The 21937-nt window shown below is 38.5% G+C and overlaps 1 protein-coding gene and 1 pseudogene across 19 annotated transcripts in view; one reads left to right on the top strand and one right to left on the bottom strand.

The window, feature by feature from the left end:
* Nucleotides 1-3859: 3859 nt before the first annotated feature.
* On the bottom strand, nucleotides 3860-5255 carry LOC100355845 (EF-hand calcium-binding domain-containing protein 14 pseudogene; annotated as a pseudogene).
* A 6993-nt stretch (nucleotides 5256-12248) lies between these two features.
* Nucleotides 12249-21937, top strand: part of YIPF7 (Yip1 domain family member 7) — a 94786-nt gene continuing 85097 nt past the window's right edge. For 5 of the 19 annotated variants that reach the window (XR_011386222.2, XR_011386224.2, XM_051842505.3 and 2 more), the window contains exons 1-3: nucleotides 12249-12386; nucleotides 13490-13594; nucleotides 21350-21513. Coding sequence is in view for 15 of the 19 variants with exons in the window: in XM_051842505.3 (XP_051698465.3) it covers nucleotides 13491-13594; nucleotides 21350-21513 (268 nt within the window). In the remaining 4 variants the exon portion in view is untranslated. Of the gene's footprint in view, nucleotides 12387-13489; nucleotides 13610-14513; nucleotides 14651-15062; nucleotides 15184-21349; nucleotides 21514-21937 lie in introns of all 19 variants that reach the window. The other 14 variants (XR_016229890.1, XM_089327179.1, XM_089327181.1 and 11 more) reach the window with 8 other exon arrangements.

Genomic DNA, 21937 nt, shown 5'->3' with positions numbered 1-21937 from the left:
TCCTGTGAAAGTCACATGGTAAATGAGAATCTGTATTTCCTCAATTACTAGGTATCTCTTGTGTCTGACTCTACCAACAATAGGGTAGTAGACAGACTGTTTCTAGGACACTTAGAACCATTATTAGTGTCTTTGTATATTCAAGCTTCTATAACAAAGTATCATAGACTAAATGTCTTATCAACAATGGAAATTTATTTCTCACAGTTGTGCATGTTGGAAGTCCAACATAAGGGTGCCATCATAAGCATGTTCTTGTGAGGGCCCTCTTCCAATTGCGTACTTGGACTTCTCAATGTATCCTCTTATGTAAGAATACTATTCATGAGTGTTTCACCCTCATTACCTAGTAACATCCCCAAGCCCAGTCTCCAAATACAGTCAGATTGGATGTCAATGTGTGGGTTTGAGGAGTACATACACATTTAGTCCATAACAATTAATAAGAACCTCTACTTCAGTCCTAAAAAGCTATAATCTCCCTCCCTCCCCCACTGTATTCCCTGAGGCCAGTCTTGCCTTCTCCTAAGAGTGGTTTTCTCTAAATATTCGTCAGAACATCAGCGCATGTGGCAGGATTATTTCTCTGGGACTGGGAAAATCACATCATTACAGTGGAGCGATGGCTTCTTTTCAACTTAGTAGAAAACTGAGTCTTAGAAGATTTCAGGAATCTTCTTCACTTCATATGAGTGGGCTATTTCTGTGCATGAGGGAAAACAATTTTTCTCACATTGACTCATGAACCTTATCATACATGGCTTTGCCAAGATTCCAGCAGTAGGTTGACTCTCAGCATTAGTTTCTTCTTTGCATTGTAGCATATTTTTCTTAACCCTCACAGGCTGTTTTTCTGGAACCTGTGAAATGACTGTTTACCTAGTAACATTTTAAAGCACATACCCCAAAATTGTTCCAGGAAGAAAATTAACTGTCCTTAAACTATAATTTTTTTCTATGTAGACTACTTTTCTTGTCTCAGGTTTATGAAAGAAAATATAAATACTGCAAGCAGAGAGTTTGCCTTTAAAAAGTTCCTCTAGATCAAAGCAATGGTTTAGTAAATGTTCAAAATTAGGTTAAAGTGCTAAGTGGTAAGCAGCTGAATTTCTAGGACCTATATGATAGAGATGTTGTTTTATGAAACTGAATTTGCATAATGATAATTATATTTAAATTTGTAAAATATCTAGTCATTTTCCTCAAACCATCATAACTACTTTTACCCACTGATCACAGTAAAATATTCAAATTAAAATTGGGATGCCCTGAAAAAAAAATTTAATAATGGTGCAATTTCAGAGACCATGAAACAGTGATACTATCATAAAAAGACAATTCTGGAGCCCAGCACTGTGACACAGTAGGTTAATCGACTGCCTGCAGTGCTGGCATTTGATATGGGCACCAATTTGAGTCCCTGCTGCTCCACTTCCAGGTAAGCTCCCTACTAATGTGCCCGGCAAAACAGAAGAAGATGGCCCAAGTACTTGGCCCCTGCACCTGCATGGGAGACCAGGAAGAAGCACCTGGCTCCTGGCTTCGGATTGACGCAGCACGCTGGCCGTAGCGGCCATTTGGAGGGTGAACCAAGGGAAAGAAGACCTTTCTCTCTGTCTCTCTCTCTCTCACACTGTCTAACTCTGTCTGTCAAAAAAAAAAAAAAAAAAAAAAAAAAAAAAAAAAAAGAATAAGAAAATTGATTTCTGTGCTATAAAATAAGAGATGAGGAAAACTTTGTTGCAGCATTCAATATTCCACTTGGGACACCCACATGTCATTTCAGAGTGCCTAATTTGAAGTCCTGGCTGTGCCATGGATTCCCAGCTTCCTTCTAATTGACACCCTGAGAGGTGGCTGATGATGGCTCAGATAGCTGGATACCTGCCACCCACATGGGTACCTGGAATGACTTGCCACTTCTGGCTTTGACTGGACCCAGCTCCAGCTGTTGTGCATTTGGGTGGGAAGGATGAGCAAGCAGATGAGAGACCTCTCTGTCTTCTTGTTCCCCTTTTCCTCTGCCTTTCAAATTAGTAAACGAAATAAGCTTGAAAAAAGATGAATGCTTAAGAAATACTTAATCTAAATACAACCTGTCTATTACACAGTGCATTTGCAAACACTATTACCCCCACACACCACCACCACTTTCTTTCAGTGAAATGTATTCTTCATGTTTATTTATTTTATTTCAAAATAGAATTCAGTAAAATAAATTGTTATAGGTGATTAATAATAGATACAAGAGTAAATATAGATAGTAAATACAGAAGCTATTGATCCAACTTAATTTTGCACCTAGATATGTAATCATGACACCTTGAAATATAATCATAGCATGAATTGAGCACTTAACTTCTTGCTGACCACTGTAGTAACTGTTGTTTTGCAAAATCATGTCTAGTCTACATTTCATACACAAGTTTATTTATACAGAGATATACACATATAAAAGTAAGGCATACATAATGTTTAATGATTTAGATATTTTATGAAATATACATAAAATAAAATTAAATAGATGAAGTAAAAATGAACTAAACAGTATAGAAAATATGGGTATAAACTCTAATAATTTTTACCCACAAAGGAGAAAAGTATCCATGTGGGTATATAACTTAGGAATTTATATAATTTATAGAAAAGACGTCCTATAAAATTAATTATGTTTGCTAAACGCATGCAAATTTGATTTGTTATTGCATTTTTATTTATTTACGTGAGTGGCCGACAGAAAGAGATGCAGAAAGAATGCTTCCATCCACTGGCTTACACCCACAGTGTCCAACAGGGTTAGGTCAGGCTGAAACCAGGAGCTAGGAAATCAATCCAAGTCTTGCATCTGAGTGTCAGGGTCTAATCACTTGAGCCATAACCTCTGCATCCAAGCATAAGCATTAGCAAGAACCTAGAATCAGAGCAGGGCCAGGACTCCCAGGATCTCCAAAATGGTATGTAGATATCAAAATTAGTGGTTTTTTTCAGCTCCTTCAGATCATATAAGCAATTTTTAATAACAAATCACTTGTTCAAAACCACTCTTCCTATTTTCCACAAAATATGCACAATTCTTTCTTTTGTTGTAAATATTTACAAACAGAAAAGGCCTATCTTTGAAAGGAAAGACATTTTTCTGAGTCTCTATAAAGTACAGCTAATTTAAGGCAAATTTATGTGAAATATAAAAGGTGGCTTATTTTATCTATCTACACATTTCCCAGTTTTAAAAAGTAAAGTTTCTTCCTCTCAAAAAAAGGAAAAAGAAAAAAATGAAGCTTTTATTTCTTTTTTCTTGGAAATTCAAAAATATATGACCTGCACCGGGTTCTAGTCCCGGTCGGGGCGCCGGATTCTGTCCCGGTTGTCCCTCTTCCAAGCCAGCCCTCTGCTGTGGCCAGGGAGTGCAGTGGAGGATGGCCCAGGTGCTTGGGCCCTGCACCCCATGGGAGACCAGGAAAAGCACCTGGCTCCTGGCTCCTGCCATCGGATCAGCGCGGTGCGCCGGCCGCAGCGCGCCGGCCGCGGCGGCCATTGGAGGGTGAACCAACGGCAAAAGGAAGACCTTTCTCTCTGTCTCTCTCTCTCTCACTGTCCACTCTGCCTGTCAAAAAAAAAAAAAAATATATGACCTGGCTTTAGGAATCATAGATTTCTGAACATCTTTGTGAAGTAAAATGATCTTTTTTTTTTTTTTAAATAACTTTGATATAGCTTCTTCAAACAAGTTGCAAGGAGGCAATGTGTCTGCTACAGCAGTCTGTAGGACTGATGGGTAAGTAAAAGGGTTATTTTGTGAGGTGAGTAGACTTTAGGAAGTCGGGGGTGTATCTCCATTTCTGAAACATGCCTGATGAAGCTAGACATCTACAGTGACTCTCAGCTCCAGAAGTGAGTATCTCCCATCTCCATCGGAATCAAATGTTCTTAAGCACTCTGGTTCTGGCATGGCAGAACCTAGGGCCTGTGGGATTTCCTGGAAGGTCACATTCCCATCCATGTCCTGGCCAGTCTTGTGGAATAAATCCTGAAGATCTTCAATTTTAGAAATTCTAGGAAGGGAGATAGGTCTTGGTTGGGTAGCTTTCTTAAGCTGGTCACCAAAAGACTGTGAAAATTTTGGCAATGCTGATGGTTTTGATGTAGAACTCTGAACTTGCTCTTTATCACTGTTCTCTGGAGGCCTGTTGCTCTCAGGTTTGTTTGTGAGGGCACTGATGAGCTGCAGCTTCTCTTAGCTTGGATAGCTGAGAATTTGAACTATCTGCTTTCTTTACGCTCTGAGTTTTTAATGGTTCTGTTCTGTTGGTCACTTGATCCAAAGATTCTCTTTTTAGAGTGGCAGCTCTATCATCCATCATGGTGAAGGACAGGTTTGCTCTCTTTTTCTGCCTTGCTCATGGCCACATTGCTTTCTATCAGGTTGACTCTCTGGGTAAGATTACTGACTGTCTCTTTCATCCCCTCTAGTTTAAGATCATTCTGTCTTTGGTATCCCACCAGGGCACTGTTTACCTCCTCTAAAGAACTGTGAAAGTACAGGATATCCTGTTTCAGATTCTCACTGTGGATATATATATATATATATATATATATATATATATATATATTTTGGACAGGCAGAGTTAGACAATGAGAGAGAAAGAGAGAAAGGTCTTCCTTTTCCATTGGCTCACCCCTCAAATGTCTGCGACAGCTGGCGTGCTGCACCAATACGAAGCCAGGAGCCAGGTGCCTCGCCCCCTCCCCTCGGTCTCCCACACGAGTGCAGGGCCCAAGCACTTGGGCCATCCTCCACTGCCTTCCCAGGACACAGCAGAGAGCTGGACTGGAGCTAGACTGGAAGAGGAGCAACCGGGACAGAATCTGGCACCCCAACCGGAACTAGAACCCGGAGTGCTGGTGCCACAGGTGGAGGATTAGCCAAGTGAGCCACAGCGCCAGCCATCACTGTGGATCTTATTGTCCAGTTCTGATGTAACTGAAGGTGATGGAATGATCTGGTTGCTTCCACTGGTCTCCACTGAGAAGTGTTGGTTCATATCGTTCTGCAGTAGCTCCCTGATTTTCTTATGCTCATTCACAGCAAGATGGACACTGTTTAAACCATTGCCAGTGGAAGCTACACTCTTCTGAAGTCCCTCCACAGTGGCAGGCAGGCTAATCAAGTCTGCAGCTGACTTAACATTGGCTTTGAGGTGGTTTACTGCAGAGGTCAACAGAGAAATCTCAGAATATAAAACTGAATTGCTCATATCAATTTTATTTTTTCTTTTTTTTGACCGACAGAGTGGACAGTGAGAGAGAGAGAGACAGAGACAAAGATCTTCCTTTTTCCGTTGGTTCACCCTCCAGTGGCCACTGCGGCTGGTGCGCTGCGGCCAGCGCACTGCACTGATCCGAAGCCAGGAGCCAGGTGCTTCTCCAGGTCTCCCATGTGGGTGCAGAGCCCAAGGATTTGGGCCATCCTGCACTGCACTCTCGGGCCACCGCAGAGAGCTGTAGTGGAAGAGGGGCAACCAGGACAGAATCCGGCACCCCAACTGGGACTAGAACCCGGGGTGCCGGCGCCGCAGGCAGAGGATTAGCCTAGTGAGCCGCGGCGCCGGAGCTCATCAGTTTTCATAATTTCAGGTGCAAGTTTTGTTTTTGCTAAAAATTATGTATTACCAAACTAAAAATTTAAGAGTTCAGTAATATCTACTACATTCCAAATTTTTTCTAGGAAGACAAAAGTGGAATCTAAGAAGAAGTAGCCAAATTAAAAGTCAAAGATAGTCATAGGCCGGCGCCATGGCTCACTAGGCTAATCCTTCGCCTGCGACGCTGGCACCCCAGGTTCTAGTCCCACTCGGGCGCCGGATTCTGTCCCAGTTGCTCCTCTTCCAGTCCAGCTCTCTGCTGTGGCCTGGGAAGGCAGTGGAGGATGGCCCAAGTGCTTGGGCCCTGCACCTACTTGGGAGACCAGGACAAAGCACCTGGCTCCTGGCTTTGGATCTGTGCGGCACACCCGCAGTGGCCATTTTGGGGGTGAACCAACGGAAGGAAGACTTTTCTCTCTCTCTCTCTCTCTCTCTTTCACTGTCTAACTCTGCCTGTCAAAAAAAAAAAAAAAAAAAAAGATAGTCATGATAATGTTAGTGATGCAAAACCCTCTAGTTTACTTTTTTTTTCCTTGCCATAGAGCATATCGGGCTCCTTAAAATTTATGCATCAAAACAGGACTTTATGCCCGTTTTTATGAGACTATATATTATATATATACATATATACACAAACATACAGCATAATATTCAGCACTGCAATTTCTGTCTTATAAAAAGAAGGATTATGATCTTTAAAGGACAGATGATCAGAAACAAATCTTATGTGGTACTAACAAGAAGAACATGTTCAGAATGCTGATCAAAATACATTAAATATAATGGAAAACAGAAGCCATTGTGTTTTTCTGTGCATTAGTATGAATACTAATTTTTAGATAAAATGGAATCATTGTGCATTAAATTGCAGTAATTTTCCAAAATAATTACTTGATAAACCCCGGTAGATAATAACAGCATATGTTCCTCTAGGTTCGTTGGCAGCTCTATTCAGCTGAAAAATATTTTGGGAGATTGCAAATAACTATCAGTTAGTGTTTTCAAACAAGTACATTGATGACACCAGAGTTGTTTCTAAAAGATTTATTTATTTATTTTAAAGTCAGAGTTAGGGAGAGAGAGAGAGAGATCCTCCACCTACTGGTTCACTCCCATACAGCTGCGATGGCCTGCAATAGGCCAGGCTGAAGCCACGAGCTTCATCTGGGTCTCCCACATGAGAGCAGGGTCCTGACAGACTTGAGTCATCATCTGCTGCTTTCCAGGTGCTTGAGCAGGAAACTGGCTCAGAAGTGGAACAGCCAGGACATGAGCCAGCATGCATGTGGGATGCCAGAGTGTAAGGCTTTGCCTGCTTCACCACAATGCTGGCCATTACTAGAATTCTGACAGCCACAGATAGTCTTCAGGAAAAAATAAATAAAACAGTAATGGAAGGAAACTGGTTTCAGTGAGAGAGCCGATGTTCCAGACTAGGTCCTATCATAGGCTAGGTGCTTGGCTTTGCACAGGCACTTAGCCTTTTTGAAACTCTGTGTTTACATAAGCAGATTGCAGTGATGAATGCCATTTTTATTTTAATTAAGTTGATAGACATTAATTGAAATATTGGATTGTGAGTATGCAGAATTTATCAAAATGAAATGAAATCAGCATATGAAAGTTATCTGTACCCCCATGTTTACTGCAGTTCAATTCATAATAGCTAAGCTATGGAATCAACCCAAATGTCCATCAACCAATGACTGAATAACTAAAATGTGCTATATATACACTCAGCTGTAAAAAAGAATGAAATCCTATCTTTTGCAACAAAATGGATGCAAGTGGAAACCATAATACTTAGTGAAGTAAGCCAGTCCCAAAAAGATAAATATCATGTTTTCTCTGATATGTGGTAACTAAGTACAAAAAGATGTAATACATATGAAAGAAATTGACATCTTGAGATTTGATCATTATAGCCCTTATCTATACTGTTGAAGAACAGTGTTTTTTGATTTTTTCCCCCTCTTACTATTTGTTGAATTTTTTACTGAGTGGAGGGCTAGGTTTATGATTATCAGTAAGCTGAACAGATGCCATTGTAAAAATTAAAAGAAAGAATAAAAAAGGAAGGAGAAGGGAGGGTTAGAGCGCTCCTAGATCTATCTATCTATCTATCTATGAAATACATGAAATTTGTTTATCTTATATAAATAAAGTTATTTTTTAAAAAGAATAAAAAACAAGTAGTGACCATTCATCCATCCATCTAACCAGTCATCCTTTATTTAACACAGGACAGTTTGTGTAGGTGCAGATGCTGAGCAGCTCACAGTCTCTTCAACACTTGATAGATCACCCAAGAGATATCAAGAAATTATGGATGGAAATGCTTCTCCTTGATTCCCACCGCTAATTGCAGCTAGCTACTGCAGAGAAATATTTCCTGATTTTGACAAGTCACTGCACCATTAAAAGTACAATTTCTGCAGTCTTTTTTATAAGCTTCATTACTTCCTACCAGTCTGTTACTTTACAAGTGGTATTTTACTTTGTTGAATAATTTCAGATAGATATGTAAGTGGGTGAACATGGTGGCTTCAATGAGGCTGACAGCAGTGGAGATGAAGGGACTTGGTTGCAGATATACTAAGAATTCTGTTTTTATATATATAATTGATGGAATCATTAAAAAATTAGATTATTTTTGATTTGTATGAGTGGTTTTTTTAAAAAAATATTTATTTATTTTCATCTTATTTGAAAAGGAAAAAGAGATATCTCCAAACCACTGCTTCACTGCCTAAATGTCCTCAACATTAGCAGGAAGCCAGAATTAGAAGCAGAGACAGGACTAAATCCCTAGCACTCCAGTATGGGACATGAGTGTCCCATGCTGCATTTTTTTTTTTTTGACAGGCAGAGTGGACAGTGAGAGAGAGAGACAGAGAGAAAGGTCTTCCTTTTTCCATTGGTTCACTCCCCAATGGCCGCTGCGGCCAGCACACTGCGGCTGGCCCACCACGCTGATCCGAAGCCAAAAGCAGGTGCTTCTTCTGGTCTCCCATGTGGGTTCAGGGCCCAAGGACTTGGGCCATCCTCCACTGCACTCCCAGGCCATAGCAGAGAGCTGGACTGGAAGAGGAGCAACCGGGACAGAATCCAGTGCCCCGACCGGGACTAGAACCCTGTGTGCTGACGCCGCAGGCGGAAGATTAGCCTAGTGAGCCGCAGCGCCGGCCCCATGCTGCATCTTAACCACTACACCAAACACCTGCCACAAATGGATGCCATTCCTTGAAATGAAGAAGAGAATGTTGGGATGGAGAAATTAGAAGTAAATATTCCTCCATTTCCTTTATGACAATCTTGAGGTGTTAACCAAATAGGCAGTCTAGAGCTGAGAAGTAAGGTCAGGACTACATATATATACTTTGGGATTGTCTATATATTGATGTTATATAAAGCCTGGGAAATAGGAAAGATCACCTTAGGAGAGAGTTCATAGTGAAGGGAAGGAAGGAGAGAGCAGCAACAGGAAATGAATGAAAGGAAAGTGTTTGTGAGTAGGATATAATGCTCTTGGGGCCGGCACTGTGACATAGGGGGTGCCAGCATCCCATATGGGCACCGATTTGAGTCCTGGTGCTCCACTTCTGATATAGCTCTCTGCTGTGGCCTGGGAAAGCAGTGGAAGATGGCCCAAGTCCTTGGGTACCTGCACTCACATGGGAGACCCAGAAGAAGCTCCTGGCTCCTGGCTTCAGATCAGCACAGCTCTGGCCATTCTGGTCAATTGGGGAGTGAACCAGTAGATGAAAGACCTCTCTCCCTCTGCCACTCCTTCTCTGTTTGTAACTCTGACTTTCATATAAATAAATAAATCTTAAAAAATATAATGCACTTTAGATATGGTGAAGATCTTTATTCTTATGTAGTCTTTTTGATCACTCAGAACCTGGAAATAAGCATTCAAATAAATAAATAAAGTAAAATAATTAATGACACTGTAACTATATATCATATTGATCTAAACTCTGTCTTTCAACATACAGCAGAACAATCAGATTATTCATTAATAGAAAAACATTTAAATATATGTTTTATACATGTGCAGTGTTAGATTTGTAAGAGTGCCTTTAACATACTCTGTTGTATGTACTAATGGTCCATGAATGCATTTCTCAGGAAATTTAAGTAATTTAACATTCAGTGTTTCATGGATTATAAACCACTTAGTGTTTAATTTCATTTCTACATGAAGTGCAGATACTAGGCTGCACCTGGAAGGTTATGGGGTGATTTTGAGATATGGATGCTGGACCGCTGCAGATGTCAATTCCTTAGGCCCTGTCATATACACGTAAGCTAATTTCTGACTTCCTACCTAACAGGATGGTGATCTAAATTTGGCTACTACACAGTAATTCATCCTTCTGTGTTCTAGCAATCATCTTCGTTAATTACATTTTTCTCCTTCCTTCTAACAGGAATTGCAGCACACAAATTCTTTCCATTAATCTTCTTTACCTGTCTAGGCCTATCACCATTGGACCTTCCTCAGTTTGAATAATTCATCATCATTTTCCTTGCCTACATTTTCTTTGACTGCTCCAGTGTTTGCTTTTTCAATTCATCCTTCCCCTGGCTCTCACATAATTTTGTACTAGTTCTCCTACATCTACTTCTACCCTATTCCAAACTACCTGCGTCTCATGCCTGTGTTATTGCAACAACCTCCTCCTAATCAGTTTTTACTTTTCATTTCTGTGAAAAATTGATCATATAGTCCACTTGTTTAAAATCCACCAAAGGCATCTCATTTGAATTATAACAGCATCTAGCCTCCTGTGGCCCACAAACACCTTCATGATCTGGCCTTTGACAATGTCTATGACCCCATTTTCTTCAACTTTCCCCAGGATCAGAATCACAAGCCATACTGGCTTTCTTTTCAAAACACAACCCAGGAAATTCATTGCCATCTTAAAGCCTTTGCTTGAAATGCTTTTCACATGTTCTTTCAAGTGAATTCTTTTTGCTCATCAATCACAATGACCCTTTCAAGAGGTCTTCTCTTTCTTTCTCCCTTGGCACTCTCCATCTTAATTCTACTTGGTTAATTCCCAAATGTTCTTGGACAATAATGAGCTCTGAACTCAGTCTTCTAGGTTTTTTTTCTTTGATAATATCTTCCATCCACTAGTTCTCTCCCCAAAAGGCCACAAATGCCAAAGCAGGGCCAATCCAAAGCCAGGAGCTTCTTCCAAGTCTCACACATAGGTGCAGGGGCCCAAGTACTCTAGGCCATCTTCCACTGCTTTCCAGGCACATTAGCAGGGAGCTGGATTGGAAGTGGAGCAGCAGGAACTCAAACTGGTGCCCATTTGAGATGCTGGCACACAATAGGTGGCAACTTTACCCACGGCACCACAGCTCCAGCCTCAGTCTGCCAGGTTTTACATAGTGACTTCACGTACTAGATGATGACCTCGGACAGATTATTGAGTCTCTATTTCTTCTGTGAAACAGCACAATAAAACTTCAGAGTGTTGTTATAAAAAATAAGTGATTTAAACATAAAATTCATGGACAATGCCTAGCTAGTCATCATTATTGTAGATGTAATATAATCAAAACCAAATGTCTCTCTTTAAGTGCCAGTCTGTTTAGTCCATCCATTTCTGCAACCACAACATCTAGAACAGGTGGGTAATCAGTGTTAGGTCCTCAATAAATATGTGGTCCACAGTTACTTTTTTAGTAACCATAAAAAAGTGGTTCTGATTAAAGAAATGCAAATTCCAAATCTTGCAAAATAACATGCTTGGGGGACAGGGGGAGTTACTCTGGCATTCTGTCTTTGGCTCCTAAATGCCGAACAATCTGCCTGCGAACAGCACATTGCAGTTGGTGAGGTTTGGATATATGGGAAGTTTCAAGTCTGAGAAAGGATGATCAGCATAAAACAAACCACAAGGAAATCTCCATCCTTGATGTGAGTATTAGGGACAGAAACACCAGATCCAGTTAGAAATGTGAGTACTAATGTTAGCTGGGCCCAAACTAGACAGCAGGCCCTTGGCAGTAACCCAGTGATGTAGAGAGAACCAACTCAGGCATCTTCATGTGGTGCAGATGGGTTTGACCCTTTCTGTTGGTCAGGGTTGGATGAAAATGGGATAAAATATGTCCGGCAAGTGGGGAGCAGTAGATCACTTAGTTCTACTAAAAAAGTCAGTGGGGGAAAATGTAGAGGCAGACTGCAGTTAGTCTTTTTAAATACTGTTCCTGTAAATTGAGTATTTCAGATTTGGATAAAATTGACACAAGATGCCATTTTTACTTCAGTGCCAAGATCTTCATATTAAGATCATGCATCATATATTAAATGTTACTAGATAGTAACAAAAAATTTTGTATTGGTTGACTATATTCTTTTTAGGTTATGAAGTGGAAAGCATTGAGGCCTCTTGCTTTCTAATGCTTGCCTCAAATAAATGATCTTATCTCAGAGTTAGTGGACATGCTCACAAGGACACTGAATCTATCTTTCCACATTACAAGTTATGTGTACACTGTTCACTGTTTGTAAACCATAACAAATCATTAGGCTGTGCTTGACTTTTGGTAGGCTTTTTTCCCCCTCTTCAGCTGTGGCATCTGTTCAGAGTGTCAGAGTACAAATTTAGAAATTTATATATAGCCAGCATGTCATCTTTCACCAACTGATTTGCTTTGCAGTTTTCCAGTAAAGCTACATTTCTCGGAGGATTTCATCAAGTAAAATACATAGAGGTATGAGCTAGTCCTTCTGAAAGACTTAGCATTTAAACAAAATACAAAACTGGGTTATGTAATGACTTTACTGATAGTTGTATTACATAAGACATTGCATGTTATGAAAACTTAGCGACTTCTCAGGTGAAATTATTCTTTACTCTTTGTGATAATGCATTGTAACATGTTTTCATAAACTGAAAAGGTTATACTATTGATTTTTAAGTTTTTTTAAATTGTAAATTATTAAAAGATTTATCATCAGTTCTTGATTCTAGCTTACATAATTCATAGTTACTTTTATATACTTTACTAATGAAAAATCTTGATTCATTAAATCAGATATATGAATTGCTGTATCTAATTTTAGAAAAACTCTGTCTTTTTAATGAACTGAGCAAATTTGATAGAATTAACAATTGTTATTTGAATATTCTGATTAATGAGGCTCTTAGAGCTAAGACTTTATGAAATTTTATTTGAAATTTATTGAGTAGTTTTTCATAGATTATTGTAATTATATTGATTACTCCCAGTGATTTTTCAACTCACTCTTTTAAAACAGAAAGTTTTTGAGGCCAGTGTTATGGTTCATTAGGGTAAACTGTTGCTTATGACATCAGTATTCATAACAGAGCCTGGTGCAAACCCCAGCTACCTGCTTCCAATCCAGCTCCCTACTAATGCGCTGTGATGGCAGCGGGAGATGGACCAAATGCTTCAGTCTGTGCACCCTTGTGGGAGTCTCCAATGTAGTTCCTAACTTCAGTCTAGCCCAACTCTTGCTACTTCAGCAGTTTAGGAAATAAAACCATAGATAAAGAGTGTGTGTCTCATGACTCTCAAATAAATAAATAAATATTTTGAAAAATCAATTTAGTCAAAATAATTCTGCAGCTGTAAAGCCTTCAGAAAAAGTAGTTGAAGGTAACACATTTGTAAATGACTTTCTGTCCTATATTTCCATATCCTTCCTCCAGTACTTAATTTACTCCTCCAAATAATACTTTGTTCTGTAATGGGCATCAAAGCATTATCACATCATTAATTAATCATTGTAAATATCCCAAAAGAAGTCTTATTGACTCACAAACTTAGTATAAAACACTCTTATTCTTCAGGATGTCAAACTTGGAACAATTTGACCCTGATTTTTACCAATCTAATTATACCATTGATAACCAGGAGCAGAGCTCTAATGATTCTGAGACCTATGGATTCAGAAAGTAAGTATTCAGAAAGTAAGTATTGCGATAATAAGCTTTCATTTTAAGGAATCTTAATCTAATTGTAAGGATTTCCAAGGAGGGAGGGTTCCTAAGTAGAAGTCAAAGTTTTCTTCCACATATCTTGGTAAAACACTTCAGAATAAATGTCAGGAAAGGGCACAGAAATGAATTCAGTTCTCCGTGATTTCCCTTGATCATGTCAGGACCAAGCCAGGTGTATGTCTTGTCTACTGTTTCCAAAATAGCACTTAACAAGGAGCCTAAATTCAGGCACTCTGTGAACAGGAAACATTCTTCTCTTACCTAACATTTTTAAGGGCACTGCTTGAGAAATAGATTATATGTATTTAATAACATTTATTTAGTGTCTGCTTGTGTGTCAGAAATTAAGGACACTACAGACTCAGAGATAAGGACACCACAAACTCACCAGAAACTCAGAGGTTATATCCATAGTTGGTTTCTTTATAAAATTAAGATTTTGTGTTGAAGGAGTTGAACAATTAATTATGCAATTATAGTGTGAGAAGTACATGAAAGAAGGAACATTAGTATATTTTAAAATGTATTACTTATTTAAGTTGAAATTCCAACTTGAGTTATGGAATTTAGAGTGACAAGAATTTGGTTCAAGTTCTGACTCCAGTGTTTGCTGTCTTTGTGACACTGAGAAGACTTAACTTTTCTGTCTTGATTTGTGGAATAAGGACAATGATAATACTTTACAAAGTTGTCATGAAAAATGATTCTTCTAATGTGTAGGAAAGTATATATTAAACATATATCACTACAGAAATATTATTTACTCATGTAAACATTAGTAGAAAAGCAATTAATACTTTGTTACCTAAAATAACTTAAACTTTATTTGGTTCTAGAGTTGGTTTTGTGATGTTACTTTCTTCTGTGGGTCTAGGTTAATGGACTTGGAGAAAGGTCAGATTCTTCAACTTTCACAGTGTTTATTGGCAGTTACTATATGTCTGGAGCCATTCTGAGCTTTAAGAGTATATAAATCAACTCAATGCATCTTCAAACAACCCTATGAAGCAGGTACAATGTTATCTCTGCTTTGCACTTGAGACATCAGACACACGTGGAAATTAAGGAACTTTCTCAAGTCACACATTTAGTTAAGAAAAGAGGTTACAATTTTAGCCCAAAGCTGATTAGGCCCACAACTAGGGTGAGCATGTGGTTTATTGTAAATAAAGATATTTATTAGCATAAAATACTGTTATTAATAATGTCACTGAGACAACAGGAATAAACTGGACCATTTCAGAATTTACCACCCTGTAAGTCTAGGCCAAAACACCTCATAATAAATATTTCAAATACATTAATTCTTAAAGTTTTTTTTTCTTAAACGCAAAAATGTACCTTAACATCTCCAAATGGAAAGGGGAATGACAGAATAAATGCAACAGACAATTGGTAGGTCTTCTGTTCCAACTCTTTACAGGAAAATTGACCATTGTTCCCACTGACTGATCACTCCTACAAATACAAGTGAATATATGCTGTTCTCACAAGCTTCTTCCTGGATGCTGTTTCTAAATTACATCTCAAAAGACTAGAGAAAGGTATTGGTGTTTAATGTTTTTAAAATTGGAAAGTTAAATATCTGGAATTTGATGTCATTCACATTCCAATTCTATCTTGTTTAAATCAGTCAATCTACCTTTTATGATTACACTTCTGAATAAGAGAAGAAAAGAAATAGAAAGTATTTGAAGCAAAGGAATAATTTGAGCATTAACATGTTACAAGATGGTCCCTCAAAATATACAGTCTACAGTGAACGCTATCTAATAGGCCATTTCAGCCCTGTACTCCTGTTTGATAGAAAGGAACCAATTTGCCCTGAACGTCCCATTCCTTTTCTCCACTTATTTTTCTAGATTGAATGGGCATTTGAGTAGCATATATGTTTGTAGGCTGAAGTAAACTAAAAAGTCCAACAAGAGAAGTATGAAGCTTTTTCCTTAGGCAATGGCTCATGGAACACAGTTTTCTTCCCCCATTCCCAAACCCCAGGTTTTTTTTTTTTTTGGTCTATTTGATTTCATTTCCTAGGAATCAAGATGATAAAAAATGGAAATTAGTATAAACAAATGAGGAAATTCATGATTATAATGCATCAGGTTAATGGCCTTGCCTGTTTCAGATGGTTAGCATTCAAGTCCAAGTCCTGATTTGGATGAGGTAACATTTAAATTCTAATCCACATTGCAAATCTCAGGAATTAGGGAAGAGCATCTAAGCTGGACTAGTTTTAAGAAGTACATTAAACATGGAGTCAGGTCAGTAATTTACTGATATACATGAAAGGAACTTTAAAAAATTGTAGTTTATTCATATCATGAATAGTTCAATAAAATATACTTAAACTCAGCGTACAATTTGCTGATCCCCATGGCAAAGATATAGGAATCCAGAGGACAGTTATGAACAATCAATCAATTGCTATGTCTCTCTCTCTCTCTGTCTGTCTCATATACACACATAGACACACACCCCTTTTCTTTCTATCCTAAACCTTTCTCCCACAGTATATGGGAGACTGTTTTAAACAGCCTATTTGGATCAATGATAAACTGACCAGAAACCTGGTTGCCCATGCTTACTAGGATGATGAAGATATTTGCATTTAAACAAAAGGCTTCTAATTTTGGAATGAACAAAGAGGAACTTTCTCATTTAAAAAAAGTAACTATTCAGTACTTCATTTAGGAGTGATTTCCAAAGACCTATAGCTAGACTGTATTTATATATTAGATTTTCCAGTTTTTTTTTTTTTTTTAAATGAGGGAACTACTCATATTACCTGGAAAAAGGAGAAAGAAAGAAATATTGCTGCTGAAAGGTGACAGCAACCAGCAAATTCCTTTTGAACGCTTTGAAAGAATTTTAACAGCCAGCATGGAATCATCATCATTTCTGAATCCCTAGACCCCTGGTATAAACCAACCCTGGTATTTCAAACAGTTAATGGCATCATTGGGCACCCAGTTGGACCAAGTTGGACCCATAAATTTTGTATAAGTCAACCACCTTGGCCACCATCCCCTAACCCAAATACCATTGAATTGATTCCATACAATACAGTCTTGCAAAGGGCACTTAAGATGACTGGTTTTACTGTCTTAAGATCAACATAGATAAAATTTTTCCGGGAGTCCAGACTAAACATTTTTCTTTTTAGCCAACTGGGCATTTTGTTGTTTTTTGTTTTATTTTGTTTCAGGTGATGTGTTGTAAATCCTGAAAACTTTTGTAGCCTAATGTTTCTGGAGAGGCATAAGGTTTCCTGATTAAAAAAAAAAAAATGTACAAGGGATGGTGCTGTGGCATAGTGGATAACGCCACTGCATGTGATGCCAGCATCCCATAAGGGCGCTGGTTCTTGTGTCCCTGCTGCTCCACTTCCCATCCAGCTCCTGCTAATGTGCCTGGAAAAGCAGCATAATACAGTCCAAGTGCTTGGGCCCCTGCCACTCACATGGGAGACCTGGAAGGAGCACCTGGCTTTGGCCTAATTCAACCCCAGCTATTGTGGCCATCCAGGGAGTGATCCACTAGATCTCTTTGTCTCTCTCTCTCTCTCTCTTTCTCTGTAACTCTTTTTTTTTTTTTTTTTTTTGTGGTGGATGCCTACACATTTTTTTTTAATTTAATGAACATAAATTTCCAAATTACAGCTTATGGATTACAATAGCTTCCCCCCGCCTATAACTTCCCTCCTACCCACAAAGCTTCCCTCTCCCACTTCCTCTCCCTTTCCCTTCACATCAAGATTAATTTTCAATTATCTTTATATACAGAAGATCAATTTTGCATATATTAAGTAAAGATTTCCACATTTTGCACCCACACTGAAACACAAAGTGTAAAATACTATTTGAGTACTAGTTATAGCATTAATTAAACACCTAAGAGTAATTGTGTATTAATTACAGAGTTCAACCAATAGTTTTAAGTAAAACATAAAATGCAGCTTTTGTATTGTTGTGGCTCCCCCCGCCCCAACCTCCCTCCCTCCCATGGCCCTCCCCTCTCCCACTCCCTCTCCCATCCCGCCCTTCATCACGTTTCATTTTGAATTACCTTCATATACTGAGGATCAACTTAGTATATACTAAGCAGGGATTTCAACAGGCTGCACTCACACAACTGAACCAGGCAGGTATAGGGTATTGTTCGACTAGTAGTGTTGTTTTTAAGTTTCATAGTTAAACACATTAAGGACAGAGATCCTATGTGGGGACCATGTACCCAGTGACTCCTGTTGTTGATTTAACAATTGGCACTCTTATTTATGATGTCAGCAGTCACCTGAGACTCTTGCTATGAGCTGTCTAGGCTATGGAAGCCCCTTGAGTTCACCGACTCTGAGCTTGTTTAGCAAGGCCGTATCACAGTGGAGGTTCCTTCCTCCCTTCAGAGAAAGGCGCCTCTTTCCTTGATGGCCTGTTCCTTCTGCTGGGGTCTTGTTCACCAGGATCCTTCATTTAGATTGGTTTTTGCCACCGTGTCATGGCTTTCCATGCCTGTGAGACTCTCATGGACCTTTTAGTCAGATCCAAATCTTTGTAACTCTTTCAAATAAATAAATCTTAAAAAAATGTGCCCACATTTGAATATGAGTTCAAATGTGGAGACAGACTTACTATGAATTGTACTTATATTATGGTATGTACCTCACCACCTGAACTGCAGTCCATACAATACTCTCAATACTATACTGGAAGTGAATTTCCTGCCTGTGTTCTCCCAGTGTCAGACTACAAAAGGAAAGCAGCACCACTTGATGAAAGTCTAAACCTATAGCTTTTTAAAAAATCAAACTCTAATAGAACATGTACTAATGATTATATGATTGGGTACAGAATGGACTATATATGTCCAACTATAGAAATTATCATAAGTATTCTGATTTTCTATATTTTCATTACCATTTAAATATTAAGTTATACTGACTCAGAAACCTGTAACAAATTTCCCCAGACTATGACTTATCTCAACATAATAGCATGTAAGTAAAGACAAGCCTCTGGAGGCTAGTTGGAACTTTATTACCCAGGTATGGAGGGTGAAAGGGTAATATTGAAGAATCAGTGAACACACACAGTAGTTTTTACATGAATCATGTGTGTGGCCATCGCTTAGGGACAGCAATCCTGGCATGGGTATAGTGGAGATTGAGGACTGCTAAGATATTGCAGAAATCAACTTAAGCATTCAAGACAAACAGAAAAAATCTAAATATAGTCAACACAGAAGGCACAAATTCTTAGTTTCCCATTGATGTTCATTTTCTTTCAGTAAGAGACAGTGTGGGAGATGACTATTATAAACACAGAAGATGCATTTCTTAGATGTAAAGAATATGTTTAGAATGCATGACTATTAAGTCTCACGAAGTGGCAAGTATGCAATACTTAGCTAAATGTGTCTTGATCACTTCTCATGGTGCTATTCTAAGTCCTTATTTTATGCAATTCACAACAACCTTGTGAGTTACAGTATTAGCTTCATTTTACAAAAGAGAAAACGGTGGCACAGGACATGAGGGAATGTGCCTGAGATAACATATCAGGGATTTGAACAGGGATTTGATTCCAAAGGTCATGTTGTAATAGGATAAATCCTACCACTGGACAGACACTCAAGGCCGAGATGTACATATACAGTGTTGGGGCATGAAGAAAGGGAAATATGATCAAGAATGCTGCTGACTCTTCTGCATTTGATTTTAGCCAAAAGGCCAAGAAGTGATTTGCTGACTGTTCTAAAGGAATCTTTTTAGTCACCTCACAGTTCCTTAACATTATTTTTACAGAAATAGGAAGCATTTACTGACAAAGCTAATCTTTATATGCCACCTTCCAGAGTTTAGTACTTTTAGGCCTAATTCAGTTGACCATCTATTTAATATGGAATAATTTTCCAAATTATAGATTATTACATTTTAGTATTTTCTTCTTCATAGAACTAATTAAGATGCTTTATGATTCAAGACAAAGGAATATTTTTGGTATACTCCACAAAACTCCCATGACTGTGTGGAGTATAGATATAATTTTAACATCTTAAATATTGAGTATATTAATCTGCCTCAGTAATTGCACTAATAGGTTAAGTATTCAGGGCTAAGGCTCAATAGAGTAAGTAGTAAAATGCCCAGTCCCTTACCCCTGAATTTTGTTTTTAGTGAATATATAGTGTATTGCATAGAAGGTGTTACTAAGACTGTAGGTAAACTTATTACATAGCCAGAGTTGGCTTCGTATGGTAAAAAACGAGAAGAAAAGACATGCTATTAAGTGTAGATTCACAATATGAGAAGCTAGGTGGGAAAATGTATAAAACATGAGAACTGGGTTATTTATAGTGTTCTGTGTGGGACTGTGGGCTATCAGTATGATTATTTTAATACTGCTTGGATTTTGTTCATTGAAATATAACATTAAACATAGTCAGGTATACAGTTATAAGATAAAGAACTTTAATCTGGACAGTTATCAAAGATGAACATGTTAGTTTTTACAAAGAATTTTGAAGTTTCTTTGATATTTTAAATTTTAACTTTTTTTTTGGTTGGGTGTTGTGGCATAACAGGTTAAGCTACCACTTGGGATGCCCATTTCCTAAACTGGAGTGCCTGGGATGGAGCCCACCTCTGCTTCCCATCCAGCTTCCTGCTAATGTGCCTGCTTGGCCCAGCTGTGGCATTATGGATATTTGGGGATTGAATAAGTGGATGAAAGATCTTTCTCTCTTTTTCTGTCTCTCTCTCTCTTTGTGTGTGTGTGTGTGTGTGTGTGTTTCACTTTGCCTTTCAACTAAATAAATCTTAGAAATTTACTTCCTAAAGGGGAGAGGGAGTGGGAAAGGTGAGGGTTGCAGGTGGGAGGGACATTATGGCGGGGAAGCCATTGTAATCCATAAGCTGTACTTTGGAAATTTATATGCATTAAATAAAAGTTTAAAAAAATAAAAAAAAAGAAATTTACTTCCTAAAATAAGTAGTAGGAGAATTTTAATGTTGCACTCCATTACAATAAGAACAAACTACTGATGGAGCAGTGTTGCTGGATGGAGGAGTAGAAGAGGGATGGAGATAACAGCTAAGTACCTAAAGATAATTCAGTCAGCAATATTTGTGAATGGCCAGAACTACAAAGTGTATTTCTTGGTGGATGCTCATTGGTTTACAGATTTGTATTATTTTCCTGTGAGTTGACTATGCTATTACAATTATAATCTTTGCCTGTGGGTTCTACAGATTCTGTAGGGGCATCGTGTTGGTGATTGACCCTGAAGATAAGTGACAAAGGAGCACTGTGCAGGGTGCAGGTCATTGCTGAGCAAACTTCAATTCAAATTCCAGCACCTGCAGTGTTATTTTTTGTACTGGGCACATAATTGAGACAGTATTTCTTTTCCTGTAAAATGGGAATAAAAACACGGTTTTTACCTTATGAGGTTAAACTGAGGAAATATGTGGGGAAGCACATTGTATGTGCTCAATTGTTACTTGTTGATATTGAGCATTTTTCTAGAAGTCTTTTCATGCCCAGTTATTTTACTTTTTTGGACAGAAAACTTTTAAACAAGCTATATCTTCATGGGAAAACAGTCATAAAGATAGATGAATTCATATAAGGAAAATTATAATTTTCTTCCTTGATTTGTTATGATATCCCTTTTACAGATACATAAATATCTGTGTTTTTCTTTTTCTAGCCAACAAGTGAGTGAACAACCTCAGCCTGCCTCGTTTGTTCCCCCTGAGATGCTCATGCCATCAGGTTATGCAGGGCAGTTTTTTCAGCCAGCATCCAACTGCGATTACTATTCACAGTCTCCTTACATCGACAGTTTTGATGAAGAGCCTCCTTTGCTAGAAGGTAAGTTAAGGAAGTATTATTAATGTGTGCACAGCTCAAAGAATAATAGCAATAATTGGGTGTAATGCGTGTTGCCAACTTGCTGTCTGTGTTTTATATATGATTGTTCCACGTATAACAAGTATACTAAACCGAGACTCTTAAACCACTGGAAGTTTCTTGTATGTTGGTGTGGGGGAAGTCGGAAGCACTTGTGTGCCACTGCTGTGACACTGTGGCAGTCATTAAATGTTTCTTCACTAATCTTAAACTGAGATTCTCTTGGCATCTCTAGACAACAGCAAAGACATCTTTTGGCAGAGTGTTTCTCTTAAAACAACCACCCCTTCAACCCCAGTTAATGAAGAACTTCCTAACAGTGTATTTATTTTCTGCTATGTCTGCCCGGGAACAGAGTTCTTCAGGTTAATATTGTGAGTTGTTG

Source organism: Oryctolagus cuniculus, chromosome 2, assembly GCF_051225735.1.
Source record: "Oryctolagus cuniculus isolate XC-2025 breed Fujian yellow rabbit chromosome 2, ASM5122573v1, whole genome shotgun sequence".
Classification (NCBI taxonomy): domain Eukaryota; kingdom Metazoa; phylum Chordata; class Mammalia; order Lagomorpha; family Leporidae; genus Oryctolagus; species Oryctolagus cuniculus.
Note: the sequence above shows the minus strand (reverse complement) of the source record. Positions and strands in the feature narration are given on the sequence as shown.